Source organism: Megalobrama amblycephala, linkage group LG23 (genome assembly GCF_018812025.1).
Source record: "Megalobrama amblycephala isolate DHTTF-2021 linkage group LG23, ASM1881202v1, whole genome shotgun sequence".
NCBI classification, from domain to species: Eukaryota; Metazoa; Chordata; class Actinopteri; order Cypriniformes; family Xenocyprididae; genus Megalobrama; species Megalobrama amblycephala.
The window spans coordinates 11,801,878-11,820,512 of NC_063066.1; the positions used below are offsets into that span (position 1 = coordinate 11,801,878).

Sequence of the window (18,635 nt, forward strand, 5' to 3'; positions counted from 1 at the left end):
TGAAAATGTGTTCAAGTAGCCTATTCAAACCTGTATTCAAGGTGCAAGGACGGTCTTTTAGTATTTTTATCGGCTATTTATTCTAATTCAAACTGTGTTTATAATTGATTTAAAGGTTTTTCAAAAATGTATGAAAGCAACATAAACACAAAAATTAAGAATTTGGCAAATGTGTTTTAGATCCATTTATCATTGTCCCTTAATACGTGTCTTCGTTATCATTCGTCGCCAGTTAGCCTACCGTGTATATGCAGTGTTCCTGTATGTTAGTGAAGGTATCAACTCATAGGAAGGCGCGCGAATAGAGGGAGGAGGGAGAGGGGGGAGAGAGAGAGAGAGAGAGAGAGAGAGAGAGAGAGGGAGAGAGAGAGTGTGTGTGAGAGAGATAAATCTGCATTATTCCTCCAGAAGCGGGACTGAGGCAGGAGTCCGCGATAGAGGAACCACCTGCAGACAGCAGCCGCTCTCATTCTCCAGCAACGCCTCAATATGTTACGGATTTGATTAAACAGTGTGTAAACGACAAATACTTCCTTCATACAGTGGGTAAACACACACTGTCGTGGAGATGCAACAGTTTAAGAATTTATCGATTTGCCTCATTTCCCTTTTATGTGGGTTGTCAGCTGGAGGGTCTCCAAGTGTTCAAATTGGTACGTTTAATATGGGCGTCATTTTTGGTAAATAAACGTTTTTAATTCATGTGAACTGTATGATTTTTTAAAAACATTTTGGTGTGTGTCGTGCAGGGGGCTTGTTTCCGAGGGGAGCTGATCAGGAATACAGCGCGTTTCGGATCGGAATGGTTCAGTTCGGAACGGCTGAATTTAGACTGACGCCTCACATCGACAATCTGGAAGTAGCTAACAGTTTCGCGGTAACTAACTGCTGTAAGTTATGATGTCTTCTTTTTTATCATGATAAATGTGATTTCATAGTTCTCACAACTGTTCGTTTTTAGACATTTTGTCAATTCGAATGAATAGTTTGCAATGCTGAAGTTTCATTGTAGCTACTGGTAGGAATTTGTGTAGCCTATAGCAGGATGTGAAGTTGGTTTCCACAGTAACGGAGATGAACACGAGCTCTCTTAATCAGAAGCATCTTAACCATTCCATTGTCTTATCCAGTACTACCGTTTTTGTTATTAGAATCAAGCTTTTGACATTAAGAATATATATATATATATATATATATATATATATATATATATATATATATATATATATATATATATATATATAAATATATAAGATACTATTTTTTGTTGTCGAATTTGACCCGGATTTGAACAATTTCACAATTTTGAACTGGATTATGACTTTTCGCCTATGGCCTCTTTTTTGTTGGGGGGTGGGGGGGATATAAAATTTGACCAAAATATATATTTAACCACTCATACACACCTTTCTCTATGTTTGGCTACAATGGGATAATAGGCTTTTAAGGGATGCTTTCAAACACCAAGGGAATTTTTCTAATAACCTATAGCTGTTTTGCAAAAGTATGGATGAATGGATTTGTTACGACAGATGTGCAAATTTGGTCAATATTGACTGCTCCAGTCACATATTTGTTATAAACTGCATGAGTTATTATGAAATGCAAGAGTGATTAATTTATTAAATTTTTTTATGCATTTTGCCCAAGATATGTTCCAAAGCTCTTTAACATTTATTGTTAATCAGATTGCGTTATTCATTGAATATTCAATTCAATATATATATATGTGCCTTAGGAAAATATGTCCATTTATCTGAATAAACTACCCACTTAACACAAGAGGTTCATAATGCAGGCAAAATAAATATCGTTAAATATCCAGACATTTGAAACTATGGCACAATATTTGATTTTGTATTTTTTTTTTTCTGTCAGTATATAGGCTATAAAATATCATATGGTAGATCTGCGTTCACATATTTGCTGTTTTAATGTGAGTAGCCTGTTGATCTAGAAATGATCAAAAGAGTAAAAAGAAGACATTTCCAGTGCATGAGAAACCTCTCTTACATTTACTGAGCATCCCTGCATTAGATTTAATCAGGACAGAACTTTATTAGATGATGAATAAATGAAGCCTTTATTAAGTGGATCACTTATATTCAAGGATTTCATTAAGTATTCAGTGGGCTGTTGCTAAGCAATATTTCAAAAATGATTCTTGTTGAAGAAAGTCTCTTCAAGAGGTTTAGTTAGAACATTTCCCCAAAAAGACTAAATCTAAAAACTAAATCTAAATCATTTGCTGAACTTTCTCATAACAACCTTATGAGAACATTCTATTCTATGATGGTCACATATGCAGTGCAAAATTTACTGAAAAACGTACTTTAGCACTCAATTTCTTTCCCAAGATGAGTGTTGTCTGTTAACAATAGGTCTTTCAGGCGTCGTTCCTTTTATTTCTCAAACATAAAAACCCTCTAGATGGCACTATGCATTTACAGGCACTGCTTTATCGTTTTCCATCTTTCCCATAGAGTTTAGTGTGTCCTTTTAAAAGCAGCTGGGGAGAATGTGTTCATCGGTCGCATTTAATCTGGACCACACTATATATATCATTTAGACTTTCTTTCTATGTAGAGCAGTCATGGTGTGCTTTACTTAAAATGAAGCATGTGAAGAACACAGCCGGTGCTATGATCCATAATGCAGCACAGGTTTTTGGTCTCTGGTATATGGAAGACTTCATGGGTCTTGTTGGTTCGGAAAACATTTACTCTCTAAACCTGACATTTGTTCTGTGTTGTTGGTTAGGCATGAGTCAGAATGTTCTTGTTACTGAAGTATGACAACTCTAGAACAGATACTGCGAATGGCTTAGTGTTAAATGGCTGTTCTAATGAGACAAACTGCAATATATGCTACCTTAGTATGAGATGCAGTTAATGAGACTCTTCTTCTTTGAAGCTATATAGCTTTTGGCAAGATGCTGTGTATTATTAGCTTTTATCCTCAGATGTGAATCAACCCAGTCGCAAAATAACCTGAAAGGCATTGATGGCACTTGTACTATCATGTAAATACTGTTGTTTGTCACATCCCAACTTCAAATTGATTTAAACTGTCCACTGAGAAATATGTTCTCAGGAAGTGTTAGAGTTACATATTTTCTGTTGTTTTACAGTAAAAGGTGTAACAATTAAAGGTAGGTTAAGTGTTAGCTGCAACGATAATGTTATGTATGGCAGGTTCTGATTTGACCATGATTGCTTGTTCACTTCACAGAACTAAAAAATTCAAAATGGGAATGAACTAGACTGAATAATAAAACACCCTAGCTTTTAAACATAAAAGCTTTACGTTGCACAGGGCCTCAAAATCTAATTTACTGGATTTATGATTCATATTTGTATGCATATATTTGAGTCAAGTAAGCAGATCTGTGCTTGTCAGCTTTCCTTAGGCCTTCCATCTATCTATCTGGAAGATATATCTGGAGCATGTTTGCTGACATTACACAAAATATGACACAAATCAGTTGTAGATAAAGAGTCTGCTGCCCCTTGATATTTCTTGAAGATTAATTATCAAATTAATGGGAAGAAAACTATATCTTCATCTCATTTGTGCTGGGAAGCAAATGATTACATGCAATCTAGATTATGTAATCAGATTCAAAAGTTAAGTACTTGTAATTAGATTATATTAAGTTTTAAAATACTCGTAATCAGACTACAGTTACTTTTTAATTAATTACATGTTATTCTCACAGTGGTAGTATATTATTTATATAATTTACTGATTTTCCCAAGCTTCTTTTTTTTTAAATTGTATATAAGCCTACTGCTTATACGTATATGTTTAGAATGTCTTCCAGGTTTGTGGAGTTTCACAGACAGCCACTAGTCATGAGCCTATCTATCACTGAAAAATGAGATGCACACAGCATTTGATAACTGGATTTACAGGAATCATTTCATTTTTAAGAAGTGTTTTCTCAACAATGCAACACTGCATATTTAATCATCTCCTGATGAACACCCAAAAATGAAAATTCTATCATTAATTGCTCACCCTCATGACCTTCGTTCATCTTTGGAACACAAATTAAGATATTTTTGATGAAATCCGATGGCTCAGTGAGGCCTCTATTGAGAGCAATGCCATTGAAGCTCTCAAGGTCCATAAAGCTACTAAAGACATGTTTAAAACAGTTCATGTGACTACAGTGGTTCTACCTTAATATTAGCGACGAGAATACTTTTTGTGCGCCAAAAAAAACCAAAATAACGACAACAATATCTAGTGATGGCCGATTTTAAAACACTGCTTCGGAGCTTTATGAATCGAATCAGTGGTTCGGAGCGCCAAAGTCACGTGATTTCAGCAGTTTAGCCGTTTGATAGGAGATCCGAATCACTAATTCGAAACAAAAGATTCGTAAAGCTCAGAAGCAGTGTTTTGAAATCGGCCGTCACGAGATATTGTTGAAAAGTCGTTATTTGGGGGTTTTTTTGGCACACAAAAAGTATTCTCGTCGCTTTACAATATTTAGGTAGAACCACTGTAGTCACATGAACTGTTTTAAACATGTTTTTAGTACCTTTATGGATCTTGAGAGGTTTGGTGGCTTTGCTCTCAATAGTGGCCTCACTGAGCCATCGGATTTCATCAAAAATATCTTAATTTGTGTTCTGAAGATGAACGAAGGTGTAGAACAACATAAGTGTGAGTAATAAATGACATTATTTTCATATTTCAGTGAAGTAACCCTTTAAGTATTATTTTAATTATCACTCAGTGAGTCATTTAACCACGTATTACTGTCTTTGGAAAGCTTTTGTCTTTCAAACACATTAAAATGTGTTTGTGAATTTGGGGATGGAGCTCTCAATATAGGGGTGTGATCCTTTTGGGTAGGGGTGTGTTTGTTTTGGTGAATTCAAATATCAACAGAGTTTCTCAGAAATTGCTTACTGCACCTTTAATCCAACCTGGTCTCATGGAAAGACATACCTGTGGGAACATTTTCATGAGTTGCAAAAATACGTACCAATACGTACATATCACTGCAGTTTCCAACAGAAATCAACACTAGAGGCAGTAAAACAGCAAGCACTTTTTGCTTTTGTTAACACTATTGGATGGGTTTAGAAGTAGTGTTGAATGTACGTTATTTAAAAAAATAATGGAGCACTACACTTTTAGTGCCACTCACCGGACAAAATTTCAAATCAGAACTGCGGTGATTCATGTTGTTGATAAAGAATGGAATATATTTTCTATTTTTTTGTATTTTTTATTAGACTGGGTAAACCCAGCCTGATCTGCCGGCGATTTGATTTCGCCCGGCAACTCAGTCTGGAAACCTGTACATTCATTTCTACTGCTTCTGTTACACTTTTGTGGGAACCAATCACAGACTGGCTTATCCAACTTGCTTGCTATTGGCGGGTATAACACGATGACGATAGAGAAGCGACGGCAAGCACGACCGTCAATCCAATTCCTTTTAACCTCTCGACGATGCTGAATGACTTTAGTTTAGCAAACAAATCGCTCGAGTGGGTGTAAATACCACTCACTTTCATATATTTTTTTTTTTTTTTGCACAACCTGCAAAAATCGCTCGATGCCATTTCTGCTTCTGCAAACCACTGATCAATGCTACAAACCAATACAAACTAAACCTGTCTGGAGTTTTCATGTCGCTCTGCAAAGTACGTCACCCGGATCGTTGATCTGATTGGTTGAAGGACTATCCAATTGCGTGAATAATGCTCATTGATCACGCCTCTTTTGCAGTAGAAAATACATACAGACTCCCCAGACCAATGTTCAATTTTAAATTGAGCTTGATCTGGTGATAGCCAGACAAATTTTTTATATCAATATGGTACAGAATTATCCTATTCAAATCAATGTAATAAAGTTATGTCAAAAGTAATCTAAAAAGTAATCAAAAGTAGTCTGATTATATTACCTTATATGTAATGTAATGGATTATGTTAATAACTACAGTATTTGTCATGTAATTTGGAATCGGTAACGTACTACAATTTGTAAGTAATCTACCTAGCACTGATTGTACAAATTAGTAAATGAGTGGTATGTCTTAGTTTTAGACACACAAATTAATCCTAATAAAAATCAATGCATCAAAATAAAAAAATAAAAATATTTACAATGTGAAATATATTTATAAAATATTTCAATGTGAAATCAATTCTGTGTGTGCTAGGACTCATGTTTTCTGAGTGCTTTCTCAGGACATTCATTTGCATGTAAGCGGACAAAATTCCATTTGGGAGCACTGATTGATATCCAGTGTGGTTTTATCCCTGGTTTTGGAAGCAGTTCCAGTGTTGGATCTTGCTTCAGTGGATTTGTGCTTCACTAAATGCTGCAACAATGAAACCCCCAGATATACCAGTAGTCATAAAAACAGCGAGAGCCCTATGCTGATATCCTCTCCCACATCCTTCAATCTGGTTTGGGAGTGTGAAGTCTATTAACCGTGGGAAATAAATTACGTGATCATGATCAATAGCTGCGTGTGTTTCAATCCTTGTCTCTTGTCAGTACATACATAAGTCGTTCGACTATCTTCTGCTAACTGGGTGATTCAATCCCTTTTCAATTAAAAAGACCTGCTGTTTTTTCCTACCTGACACAGCAGGGTTCTCAGGACTGCTCGCTCTGATCCGGCTGTCACACAGCAGCCTGGGAAAGGCTTTAGTGCTGCACTGCTGAGAAAAAAGCACGGAACAGTAAAAGAGCATTAGAAACTGAATGATTTGAAGTCAGGGTCCAAAATAAACTTTATGCCACACCTGCCAATGCAGAGTGAATTGAGGACATTTACTAGTCAGAAATATTTCTTACTGACCATCAAACTTTATATATATATATATATATATATATAAAGTTTTACTTTTTTTCACTAAAAAATCATACTATGACTCTGTCTCTAGGTAAAACTGCACCTGTCACAATATGACTCATCGCAATTTTGTTCCTCATATTTCCGTTTTGGTGGCTTAATGCGTGGAATTATCCACAGTTCTGGAGAAAAAAATACACTTTAGGCTCAGCTAAACGACATATTTTCCACCGAGGTAAAAGCGACAGATTTTTTTTCTTTAGTAGATGGTTTGATTTGAATTGCTCATCTACATCAACAAGGGTCAAATGATCATTGTTATACTTCACTAAGCAATTGACAAGTAACTTTTATTTACTGTCCAAAAACTTGCTAAATGGTAGTAAAAATGGACTTCAGCAAATTGGATCCTGCATGAAATTACTGAAAACTGAATTTGAAATAAGGAAAGAAAGAAAGAAAAAAGATGAAAATTCCTTGTTGCAATTGAAAGAGGCTGTGTTGGGAAGGTGTCTTCAGTGAAGTGCAGTACAGCAGCTCACACTTTTATCCCCCACCCCACACAGGGATGACCCCCATCTATTAAAAGCCCTTTTTTTTCCCCTGGCTGCAGCTACATAACAGAAATGGGCTGCATAAATTATCTGACAGTTCGATTTCCACTTTCTCCGGCCTTCTCATACAGAGGGAAGCAGTAATTGTGTGGCATCTAATAAGAGCATTTAAGAGTGAGCCGCATGAGACAGCGTAGCTTTGTCATATTTCTGCTTAAGTCCAGTCCATCATCTCATCATGACAAATGAGTGAGAGTCGGTACTGTTTAACATCTCAATTTGGCCTATTTTTTAGTCTGTGCTCCATTCAACTATAGCCAGAAATGGTTCACACCTGTGATCCATGTATAAAAATGGATACAATTGTTTATAGCTTTGAACTAGAGCTGCACGCTTCTGGATCAATTGCGAATCACTATTTTTTGCTTGCAATAGAAATTGTGTTTCTCATAATTCTGGAGAAAAATGTTTTTTCAGTGATTTACAAAACCTGAACATTAGGCTAGTTAACAAAATAGCATGCAGTTTACCAGAGGTTCTGAACAAAATGTTTTTCACTTCAGTTTATTAAAAATAAAAAAATCAGTTGAATAAATGATTCAGTGACTCACTATAGGCAGCCACTTGTTTGTTCCTAAATAAAGCTGTGTTTTTGAATGACTCGACTGAATGAATGATTCAATAGGCTTTATGCCGAACGTCAAATATACAACAGGAAAACAGGTCTCATTGCATAAGCTTGTCAGAGAAAGTGTTAATGGCAGTATGAACTGATGCCAATATCTATGGACTTTTAAGGTAATCAGCATTGAATTTTTATTCGATTTAAATATCTAAATGTTAGTGAGAAGAAGAAAAATAAAACAATTTTCAATATCAATCTGCATATGCGATGGACATCAGTTATGCTCATCTTCGTTCCTTTTAAGGAAGCATGTACAAAACACCTGAACCTGAATCGATGCAAACTGTTTTACAGAATACGGAAGTTTGTTGTGTATAACACTCATAGACTTAACTCATAAAGTCACTTGTCGCCATCTACTGGCATAACTATGTAACACGTAGAAAAAAAAAAAACTGAAAAATTACTACTACTAATGCACTGACTGAAATTAATTTTCAAAGCACACCAGTGTGATCGTACAGTACGAATCAATGGGGTTAGTAGACATATGGTATGTTTAAATGTTTGGGGTCACAGATTTTTTTTTTTTTTTTTTAAAGAAATTAATAATTTTATTCATCAAAGATGCATCAAACTGATTAAAAGTGACAGTAAAGACAGTATCACAGTTTTCAACATTATTAATAATAAGAAATGTTTCTTGATTTCTGAAGGATCATGTGATTCTAAAGACTGGAGTAATGATGCTGAAAATTTTCCCCATCAAAGAAATATTTTAAAATATATTAAAATAGAAAAGTTATTTTAAAATGTAATAATATTCCACCATTTTACTGTTTTATTGTATTTTTAATCAAATAAATGCAGCATTGATGAACATATAGCCTACTCTATACAGTACAGTCCAAAAGTGTGGAACCACTAAGATTTTTAATGTTTTTAAAAGAAGTTTCGTCTGCTCACCAAGGCTACATTTATTTAATTAAAAATACAGTAAAAAACAGTAATATTGTGAAATATTATTACAATTTAAAATAACTGTGTACTATTTAAATATATTTGACAAAGTAATTTATTCCTGTGATGCAAAGCTGAATTTTCAGCATCGTTACTCCAGTCTTCAGTGTCACATGATCCTTCAGAAATCATTCTAATATGCTGATTTGCTGCTCAATAAACATTTATGATTATTTTCAATGTTGAAAACAGTTGTGTACTTTTTTTTTTCAGGATTCCTTGATGAATAGAAAGTTCAAAAGAACAGCATTTATCTGAAATACAAAGCTTCTGTAGCATTATACACTACCGTTCAAAAGTTTGGGGTCAGTAAGAATTTTTATTTTTATTTTTTTAAAAAGAAATTAAAGAAATGAATACTTTTATTCAGCAAGGATGCATTAAATCAATCAAAAGTGGCAGTAAAGACATTTATAATGTTACAAAAGATTAGATTTCAGATAAACACTGTTCTTTTGAACTTTCTATTCATCAAATAATCCTGAAAAAAAATATTGTACACAAATATTTTGTACAATTGTACACATTAAATGTTTCTTGAGCAGCAGATCAGCATATTAGAATGATTTCTGAAGGATCATGTGACACTGAAGACTGGAGTAATGATGCTGAAAATTCAGCTTTGCATCACAGGAATAAATTACTTTGTCAAATATATTTAAATAGTACACAGTTATTTTAAATTGTAATAATATTTCACAATATTACTGTTTTTTTACTGTATTTTTAATTAAATAAATGTAGCCTTGGTGAGCAGACGAAACTTCTTTTAAAAACATTAAAAATCTTAGTGGTTCCAAACTTTTGGACTGTACTGTATATATATATATATATATATATATATATATATATATATATATATATATATATATTAATATTACCGACCCCAAATTAGGAGCTTACCTAAATCATTGTCATTAAAAACTCTGTGGATGTTTGAATCAAGAACACATTTTTTTTTTTTTTTTTTTTTACGATTAATTGTGAACTGAGATATATGTGCAATGCCATAGAAAAGCATGAAAAAGCAATAGCACAATTTGGAGACAGTTCCAAATTAAAAATAATGTATTGAATACACCTGAGCTTAGGTTACATAAGGTACATTCAATAACCTAGTAATCATACAAAAAAATAATAATAATAAAATTAAAATAAATAAGTAAATAAAACATACTTTCAAAACAAACACTATAATTTCTGAGATAATAATCCTAAAACTTGAAATGTGCACATTTTATGGACATTGCTGGATCTTTTTCACAGGAAACGAAGGGACTTCCAACTAGTATCCCTCACAGCCTGTGCTCCAGACTGTGCCATTGTTTCCATAGTGATGAGCTTCCCCCTTATAGGAAGACTTTTCTAACACCCTGTGGTTTATCTATCTGCTCCTAAGCTTGTACACTTGCCGCCGAGAACTCCCTCAGAATGAACGTGTGTGTGTGTGTGTGTGTGTGTGTGTTTTTGTATGTGTGGGTGGAATATGATTTGTCCTGCCAGAGTGTGAAATCAACTTCAACACACACACACACACACACATACATACACACAGGAAAGATACACGCTCTATTCGACGGTCACCATGGAGATGCTGGGTTCCTTTAAAGGGTTGCATTTACATAATGGAAATTGCATCTATCGCTGTCGCCCTGCTGTAATCCATATAAAGTGTTCAAGACTGAAATTAAGCATGACTAATCATGGTTTCTCTCAGTTAGTGGTTACAGTGTGCATGTTTGATCAGGAAATCTCAGAAGTGGATTCAGAACAGTATCTGAAAGTCTGCAAGCTGTGCCGGTATTCATGCAGAATGCATTATATGAACTTCCGCCGAAGTGCTTTTGCTTTTTCAATCTACAAAGACAATTGCGTTATTTATAAAAGCTCACGGTATAATTGATAGCAGTATGACATAATTAATACAAATATTATAAAAGCACTATTATTAAAAAAATAAGGATTTTGATTCTTAATTCTGATTGGATGTGCCATGTTGAAATGTTTATTCCACTAATTATTATTAATAAATTTAACTGCTTATTGAACAGTGCTTTTTGTGTCTACACATCATTTATATAGTCCTTGTGTTAAAATGATTTTCCCACTGCTAGGTGTGTTCTAAAACAAAATGATGATCTTACGCGATTCATATTTAATCATTTTTCAAGTTTGTTTCACAGCCTTTGAAACATTCAGCTTTCCCTCTCACTCCACTGAATGTCTGGCTGTTGCTGTTTCTATGGCAACGGCACGTCAATAATGAGCAAACATCAAGTCTCATGTGTTTATTATACTGGACTCTGACTCCGAGCTACTTATGAACCTTATTAGATGCTGTGACACACCAGTGCACTGAACTCTCTTCATCCAGCCATTTGCAGAATTTTCACATTTCCTTTTTTTTTTTGTCATACGCACCTGCTCTGCATTCAGGCTTTTATTTGTACCGGAATTCACTGATCTTGTCCTCAAATCAGCTAAAAAACAAACAAACAACAAAAAACATTATTTAGACAGCTGACACCAGTGTTTTTTGTTAATTGAAATAAAGCTGAAACAAAATATAAGTATTCGATTTAAATATAAATTTAAATGAAGAAAAAAACTAAAATAAAATATGTTTAAGTTGAAGTACTAAAATTACTAAGACTAAATAAATATAAATTGATAAAAAAAATGGCAAAACCACAAAACAAAATTACTCAAAATAGAGAAATGAAAACTGAAAATATAAAAAAATAAAAGCTAATTAAAAATGTTAATAAACACTATATAGTATATACGTAAATAATACTAACATAATGCTGGTTTACAAATTTAAAATGAATAAATGAACAGAAACTGAACCATTATAAAGCAGTAGAACATTTAAATTGACTTTTTGCTAGTATATTACTGGATCATTGATCCAGAGGAGTTATTTTTCTCATAAAGAAGAGAATCTAATTTAGGAATACAGAAAACTGTCTTCCTGGCCATGTTAAATGAGGTACTACATTAATATTTTATAAACTTTTAAAGTTTAATAAAAACATAATGATTTCCACCCAAAAAACGTTCCTTTGTCCCAAGGAGTCTATTAAATGTGATGCGTGTAATTTTTTTACCACTAGTGTCACCAAATGGAAGAAGGGAAAAAAGGAGAGAGAAGACTTTTTAATAGGTTGTTTGCAATCACGTGGTTCTGGTGACGCGCGAAATACCGGTGGAGGGCAAGCCGTGAAAATTAGAATGGAAGAGATGGAGAAAAGTCCTTTCTGTGCTGGTTTAGAAAGGTATAAACAGAAAATCACAACATATGTTGGACGTGATCTTTATGTTATGAAGATGAGCTACTTTTCCACTGAATTGAAAGACTTGATTGCCATCGAGGAGGTAGATATAGAGAATGTGAAGCTGCCGTCAGGCTGTGTTCAGTTCTAGTCGTGATTGTGAAAAATGTCGCCATTGTAGGTCATTTATGCTGAATCGAGAATTGCAACAGGTGCTCACTTCATCTTTCAAAGAAAAAACTGGATGGTGTAATACAATTGTTGCCTTTTATACGTGTAAAAACACACTAAGGGAAGCAGATTGAGGAGGTGACAGGGAGACGCCGTATATATCAAATCTAATAATGTCACTGATTTAACCCACTCCCTATCACTCAATAAAATAATCACATAGCTGAGTGTTTTTGAAAGTGTTGTCTTTGTTGTTGAATCGACTTCTGTCAGCTTGTTAAACATTTATTTATTTGGACATTTCTACCATAAGATGGCTGAAGCAGCAGCGCGTGACACTGTTCTCATGGTAACCAGATCAACATTGTGAATGGAATACTACAAAACTTAAGTGAAAACATCAAATTATCATTCAATGGGATAAAATAGCTTCTCTTCCCTGCAAACGATACCATGAAGAATGTGGACATTTAACCAAGTCAAAAACAAATAAGGTAAGCAGGTATCCATATTCATTTCAGTATCAGCAGACGCAAAACGCTATTAAAGGCGACAACTTTTAAACGATATAAGTTATAAAAACGGTATAAGTTATGTAAACGTTATAAACACGTTCTGGGTTCTCGATTTTATCGATTTGAGCAACCATAAATGACACAAAACATACGAATTTTGAGTTTTTGTTAGGATTCCTATATAGAAAAATCACTCCCTGCCCTCCAGACTCATTCGCGCTGCTGCTGTGACGTCATGTGCAAACAACCTATTAGGTTTCCTGAAAACTCCCCGACTACCATTGGCTGAATACTGAGGAAGCCCCGCCCCAAACTCACACCAATGGTTGAGCTAGTGTTACTGGTGTATTTCTCCCCTTAATTTTTTTTATTGAGATAAAAATAATTGAGCATCAAAAAATACACGCATAACTTAAATATAATTTGTTCATTTCATAGAGAGCATTATATTTTTAACCAGAAATTCACTCCATTTCCAGATGCCATGTTAAAATGTGTTTGAACTTTTGCCCCATGTGTTTAAAATCAGATCTTTTAGGTCAGGCTTTTGTCTGGTTTACCTCCCCCTATCTTTTTAGCATGCTTCTATCCGGTCTCTGTAAACATGAGGGTTGCTGGGGACTGAGGCTCTCTGTGTTTCCATGGAGCAGCTGCAGGAAGAGACTGTGAGAACCACATCCATCCCACAATGCTCCTCTTAAACCGATAGCAGGAATGTGTCCGCTCAGACATGTCTGCTCAGATAAACTTGCTTTTATACACAGAGACACATACGGACTTAAACACACACAGGACCAGACCGTAACAGTCAGAGCCTATTAAACCTGACCAAAACCAGCCATTTCAGCATTCACATCCTTAGCACATCATGCTGTGAAAAGTGACAGAGTAATGTACTGCCAACCATAAAAAGAGAACCACAATTTTGTTTGCTAACAGCACAAACCCTTTGAAACGATTTGGCAAGCAGCGATAAGGTGTCATGTGCAATACGTTGTAATGTCAAACACATAAGAGGAGGAGGAACAGTAGAAATTATCATGCTAACAAATCAACATTTAATTAGACGTACTGTGCACGCTCTCAGTCAATATAAACAAACAAATAAGAAAATGAGTAAACAACAAATTAGAAACAATAATGAGGACTTAAGGGGGAGTTTAATGCTCTTGTGTGGCACCTATGCAATTTATCCATGCGTAAATAAGTTATTTGTGCCATGCGTGTAATGTATTGCACAGTATTGTGCCCATTTTCATTCTAGTTAATATAATTATTTCATCAAAGGTGACTGACACATAACATGGAGGCTGGAAAATGATGTGTCAATAGTGTAGTTGTTCTTAGTCAGCTCACAAGTCCATCAAGGAACACGTTTTGCAGGAACTTGATCGCAGGTACAGGAAATGGAAGCCCTATAGAACAGAATGTGTCAGACAGAAGAAAATAAGGCCAACTAATGAGGACAGCTAAATATACCACTACAGGCGTTCTGCTCTCTCTCTCTCTCTCTCTCTCTGAAGGTTACCTTGCTTTCATTACACGAGGACACATTTAATATCAGTACTATGATCAGGCCCAGTGAGCCCATATAGAGCTTTATCTGGGGTTTGGACCATCATCATTTTCATAGAAGACATACTTATTTCTGTGCCCAAGGCTAGAACAAACATTCGAAAAATCTGTCATTATTTGTTGACCCTCGTGTTGTTTTGACCCCATTCGCTGTTATTTTTTCTTTGGAGAATGAAAGTAAGATTTGTTTTTTGAAGAATGCAACTCGTCATACAGCAATGGTTTAAAGTGACCAGGTTTGTCAAGCTCCAAAAAAAAAAAGAAAAATTAACAGCATTAGTAGCTTTTATAATGCTATTTTAGCAGTGTTGTTTATCTTTTTTGGAACTGCATAGACCCTGTGAAGATCTTGGAATGTTAACCATTTCTTTAAGACCTAAAGTTCACAAAAAAGTAACAATACTTGTTCTTTGGCAGAATTACATGAAAAATAATTTCCATCCAAACCTGGCAATCTGTGTTCTTTCACATGGTATTTTGTTAGCTCATTGCCTTGTAGTCTAGAGATTCAAAGATGAAAGGGAATTCAGTAGACACAATTCTTTTTGTGACATAAATCCAAGTGAAACCACGTCTCGAGCAAGAAAAAATGTAGGGCGGTACTTGATTTTGTCCATCAGGAATTGATTGGATGGTTGTGGTTTGCTATTGCTGTGATCTCATGTGAGTGACAGGTTGTTCCGCCCTCATGCCGAAAATCATTAGAGAAGATAAGTTATTTTGATTAAAGATTATGAAATATAATGATATATTCCATAAAAAAAAAGGTCAATTTTGATTTCATGGTGCCTTTAAGAGAAGATTGGGTAACACAATTCTCACTATTAAATAGTTGTTTATTAGCTTGCATATTACTAGGATATTGGCTGTTTGTTAGTACTTATAAAGCACATATCAGTGCCTTATTCTGCATGACCATATTCTTCACCCCTTAATCCTAACAACTACCTTACTAACTATTAATAAGCAGTAATTAGGAGTTTATTGGGGCAAAAGTCATAGTTAATAGTTAGTTAATAATGAGAATTGGACTCTAAAGTGTGACTAAAGACAGAACGCATACAGATTATACATCATTTAAGACAGATCTGACTTTATTGTGTTTCTTCGATTAAATGTAAAAATAATAATGTTGAGAAATGAAATGAATAAGCAGAGCTATTAACAGCCTGGAGTAATTTATCCACACACTTTACTCGTTGGTGTTGTTTCTGTATGCTAATGACTGTGCCATTGAAAAGCAGTCATATGTGACAGTGTCATTAATGGCTTCTTGGGTCTCTCATTCGCTCTATATATGGTGGCAATCTTGCTCTTGATTAAAAGACTTTAATAAGACGTACATCGACTGTTCTTCCACACTTGACTGACTGGGCCATACAAACATTTAAATGAACTCAAGTCTCAAGTTTCTATTCATTACATAGCACATATTGAGATATGGGTTATATAGAAGATTCTTCAATTTGAGAAACTTTGAAAACTTGAAATCCTAATAATAATAATAATAATAATTAAAATATTAATAATAAGTAGGACAGAAATTCTTTGTTAGAAAAAAATGTAAACATACTGTACATAGCAAATGCATTTAAAATATAATTTCGTAAGTTCTTAGGAAAAAGTATAAGGTAGGACGTCTTTTCGTATTTTCGTGATTTGTTTTTAGAACATTTTTTTCTTTTGTCAAATCAACTTAGATAATTAATGTGGTTCAGATAACATAATATTTTACATTTCTGTTGATTAAACCAATTGCCATCATTGTATTAACTCAAATTTTATTGTATTAACTCAAACAATTCTTTACAACAAGGGAAGTCTGAATAGTGGACCGATATTGAGAAATTCTGGTAAATGTAACATTTCAGCACTCTAATTAGGAAACAGTAATTACAGAGCCATAATAAAAAAGTTTAAGGCTATTACAATCTGCCCTTTACAACTAGAATAATTGCATTTTTTCCCTTTAAATTCATACTAGAGACCGGAACAGTTCCCCTAAAGAAAGAATCACTCAGCATGTATTGAGGTTGACTGCAAGCAATAATTGGCAGCATTGTAAAGAACCAGTCCTATTATTTTATTCAGCAATAGCCTGAGGAAAGGCAATTCAAAAGTGCATCTTTATCTGCACTTGACATTCTTTCTCACCTATTTTGTTGTAATATGGCTGGAAAAATGTATTCATGGGGTTGATGTGGTAGATAAAAATATTAAAAGCAGGTCTTATGGATGACATTTGTATTGAATATTTATACAATTTTGCTGTGTATGCTTGCATCAGCATCAGCACACTGCCACATTTTGTTGATTCATCAACCATTTACAAGATGACCTGACCTGACCCATCAGATAGCCTGGCCTCTTCTTGACCCTTTGCTAGATCAATGTAAATGTTGAAACTGCTTAGAGATAAGAAACTTTTAATGTCCATAAATGGTTTAACTAATAGTGCTGAGCAACATACTCATTAAGGACCAGTCTAAAGAGCAGCTGCTCACTTTTGGTTTATGATCTGTCACACGCCAGGCAGCTTTCATTGTATAAAATGTATACATGGAGGTGACAGGCAGAAAGGCGTCTTGGGAAATAGCGACAGTCCGGGTTGGGGGTGGTAACGAAAATAGAGCTGTTGTTGTGGGTGGAGTGGGGGAAGGGATCAAGCAGGAAAAATTCCAGAGGCTCAGATCCAGATGGTCATTGATATATAGAGGTGGCCCAGTTATAGTACGTTGCACCATCTTGCGAACATGAGGACACACTGTACTTTAGTAGCTACTTTGTTATCTTGATATATGAGGTGAATTATACTCATGCATGGCATGGGTGCCAGCAACCATTAGTAATATTGTTGCTCTTGCTTATATACTCCTGAGCCTGACCAGGCAGTAAGACCAATATGGAAGTGGTTAAAAAAAAATTGTTAGTAAATGGCTTTTTAATTTACTAATTTAACATTTTGATCAATCATAAAGGCATAATTTGGTCGGCAAGTCTTCATAACTCAAAGGCCCTGAGTTAATTACACTGATTGCAATGCATATTTCATCAATAAATTTGATTATGCAATCCCTCAGTAATAGTCTTCATCTATTGCTTCTGCTGACTTAACATCATATAGGAACAACGAAGTTTACGATGCTCAGATCTCAAATTCATTTCATCAGCCCATTAGAGAACTTTAAAAATTAGTGGATCCGAATGAGATTTTTATTTGTGCTGGAGGCTTTCAGGTTTTGTTTGCAATAAAATTGTAGATCAGGGTTTTTCATCTTTTTTTTTTTAGGTCATGCACCACTTTGGTATATATAGAGACGAAAAGATGTAATAAAAATAATGTAGTAACATAATAATTTTTAATTATTGATGTATAGAGTCATATACCAAAAGATTACATTGTGATGTTTATTTTATTTTACCACTTAATATTGCATTGTTGTTTATGGCATTATATTTTGAGATCAAACAATAATGAGTCACATTGTTGAAGATGAAAAATTAATACAAATTTACAAATTCTTTTTTCAAGTCATATTTTACATAATTCTTGAAAACACTTCAATTTATACACTCACAATGACTGTTATACTAGTAGTTATATATAATTTCAATTTTTTCTAGAAATCTTGAGGAAAGGGGGACTGATTTTTACAAATAATATTCTAGAGTTTGTGACTCTCATAACTTTTCTATCAGATTCTAATCTATTCTCTTTTTTTCCAGTCTGTTCTCAGTTCTCAAGGGGAGTTTATGCTATTTTTGGATTTTATGACAAGAAGTCAGTGAACACAATAACGTCGTTCTGCGGGACACTTCACGTCTCCTTCATCACACCAAGCTTTCCCCTGGATGGAAATCAGCAGTTTATCATTCAGATGCGACCAGACATCAAAGGTCCTCTCCTGAGTCTCATTGAGTACTACAAATGGGACAAGTTTGCCTACCTGTACGACAGTGACCGAGGTAAAGCACTGCACATATTCAACACCATATGAACAATGAGATGCGTGGGTTGAAGAGAAATAATAGATTTACTTTTTAATAGGACTCAATTTGTGTCTTGCCTGT

The 18,635-nt window shown here is 34.6% G+C and overlaps 1 protein-coding gene across 9 annotated transcripts in view; it reads left to right on the forward strand.

The window, feature by feature from the left end:
• The first annotated feature begins 348 nt into the window (after nucleotides 1–348).
• The window catches only part of gria2b (glutamate receptor, ionotropic, AMPA 2b), a 39,798-nt gene continuing 21,511 nt past the window's right edge, over nucleotides 349–18,635 (forward strand). For 6 of the 9 annotated variants that reach the window (XR_007182733.1, XM_048176549.1, XM_048176550.1 and 3 more), the window contains exons 1-3: nucleotides 350–653; nucleotides 750–890; nucleotides 18,291–18,530. Coding sequence is in view for 7 of the 9 variants with exons in the window: in XM_048176549.1 (XP_048032506.1) it covers nucleotides 569–653; nucleotides 750–890; nucleotides 18,291–18,530 (466 nt within the window). In the remaining 2 variants the exon portion in view is untranslated. Of the gene's footprint in view, nucleotides 654–749; nucleotides 891–18,290; nucleotides 18,531–18,635 lie in introns of all 9 variants that reach the window. The other 3 variants (XR_007182732.1, XM_048176556.1, XM_048176554.1) reach the window with 1 other exon arrangement.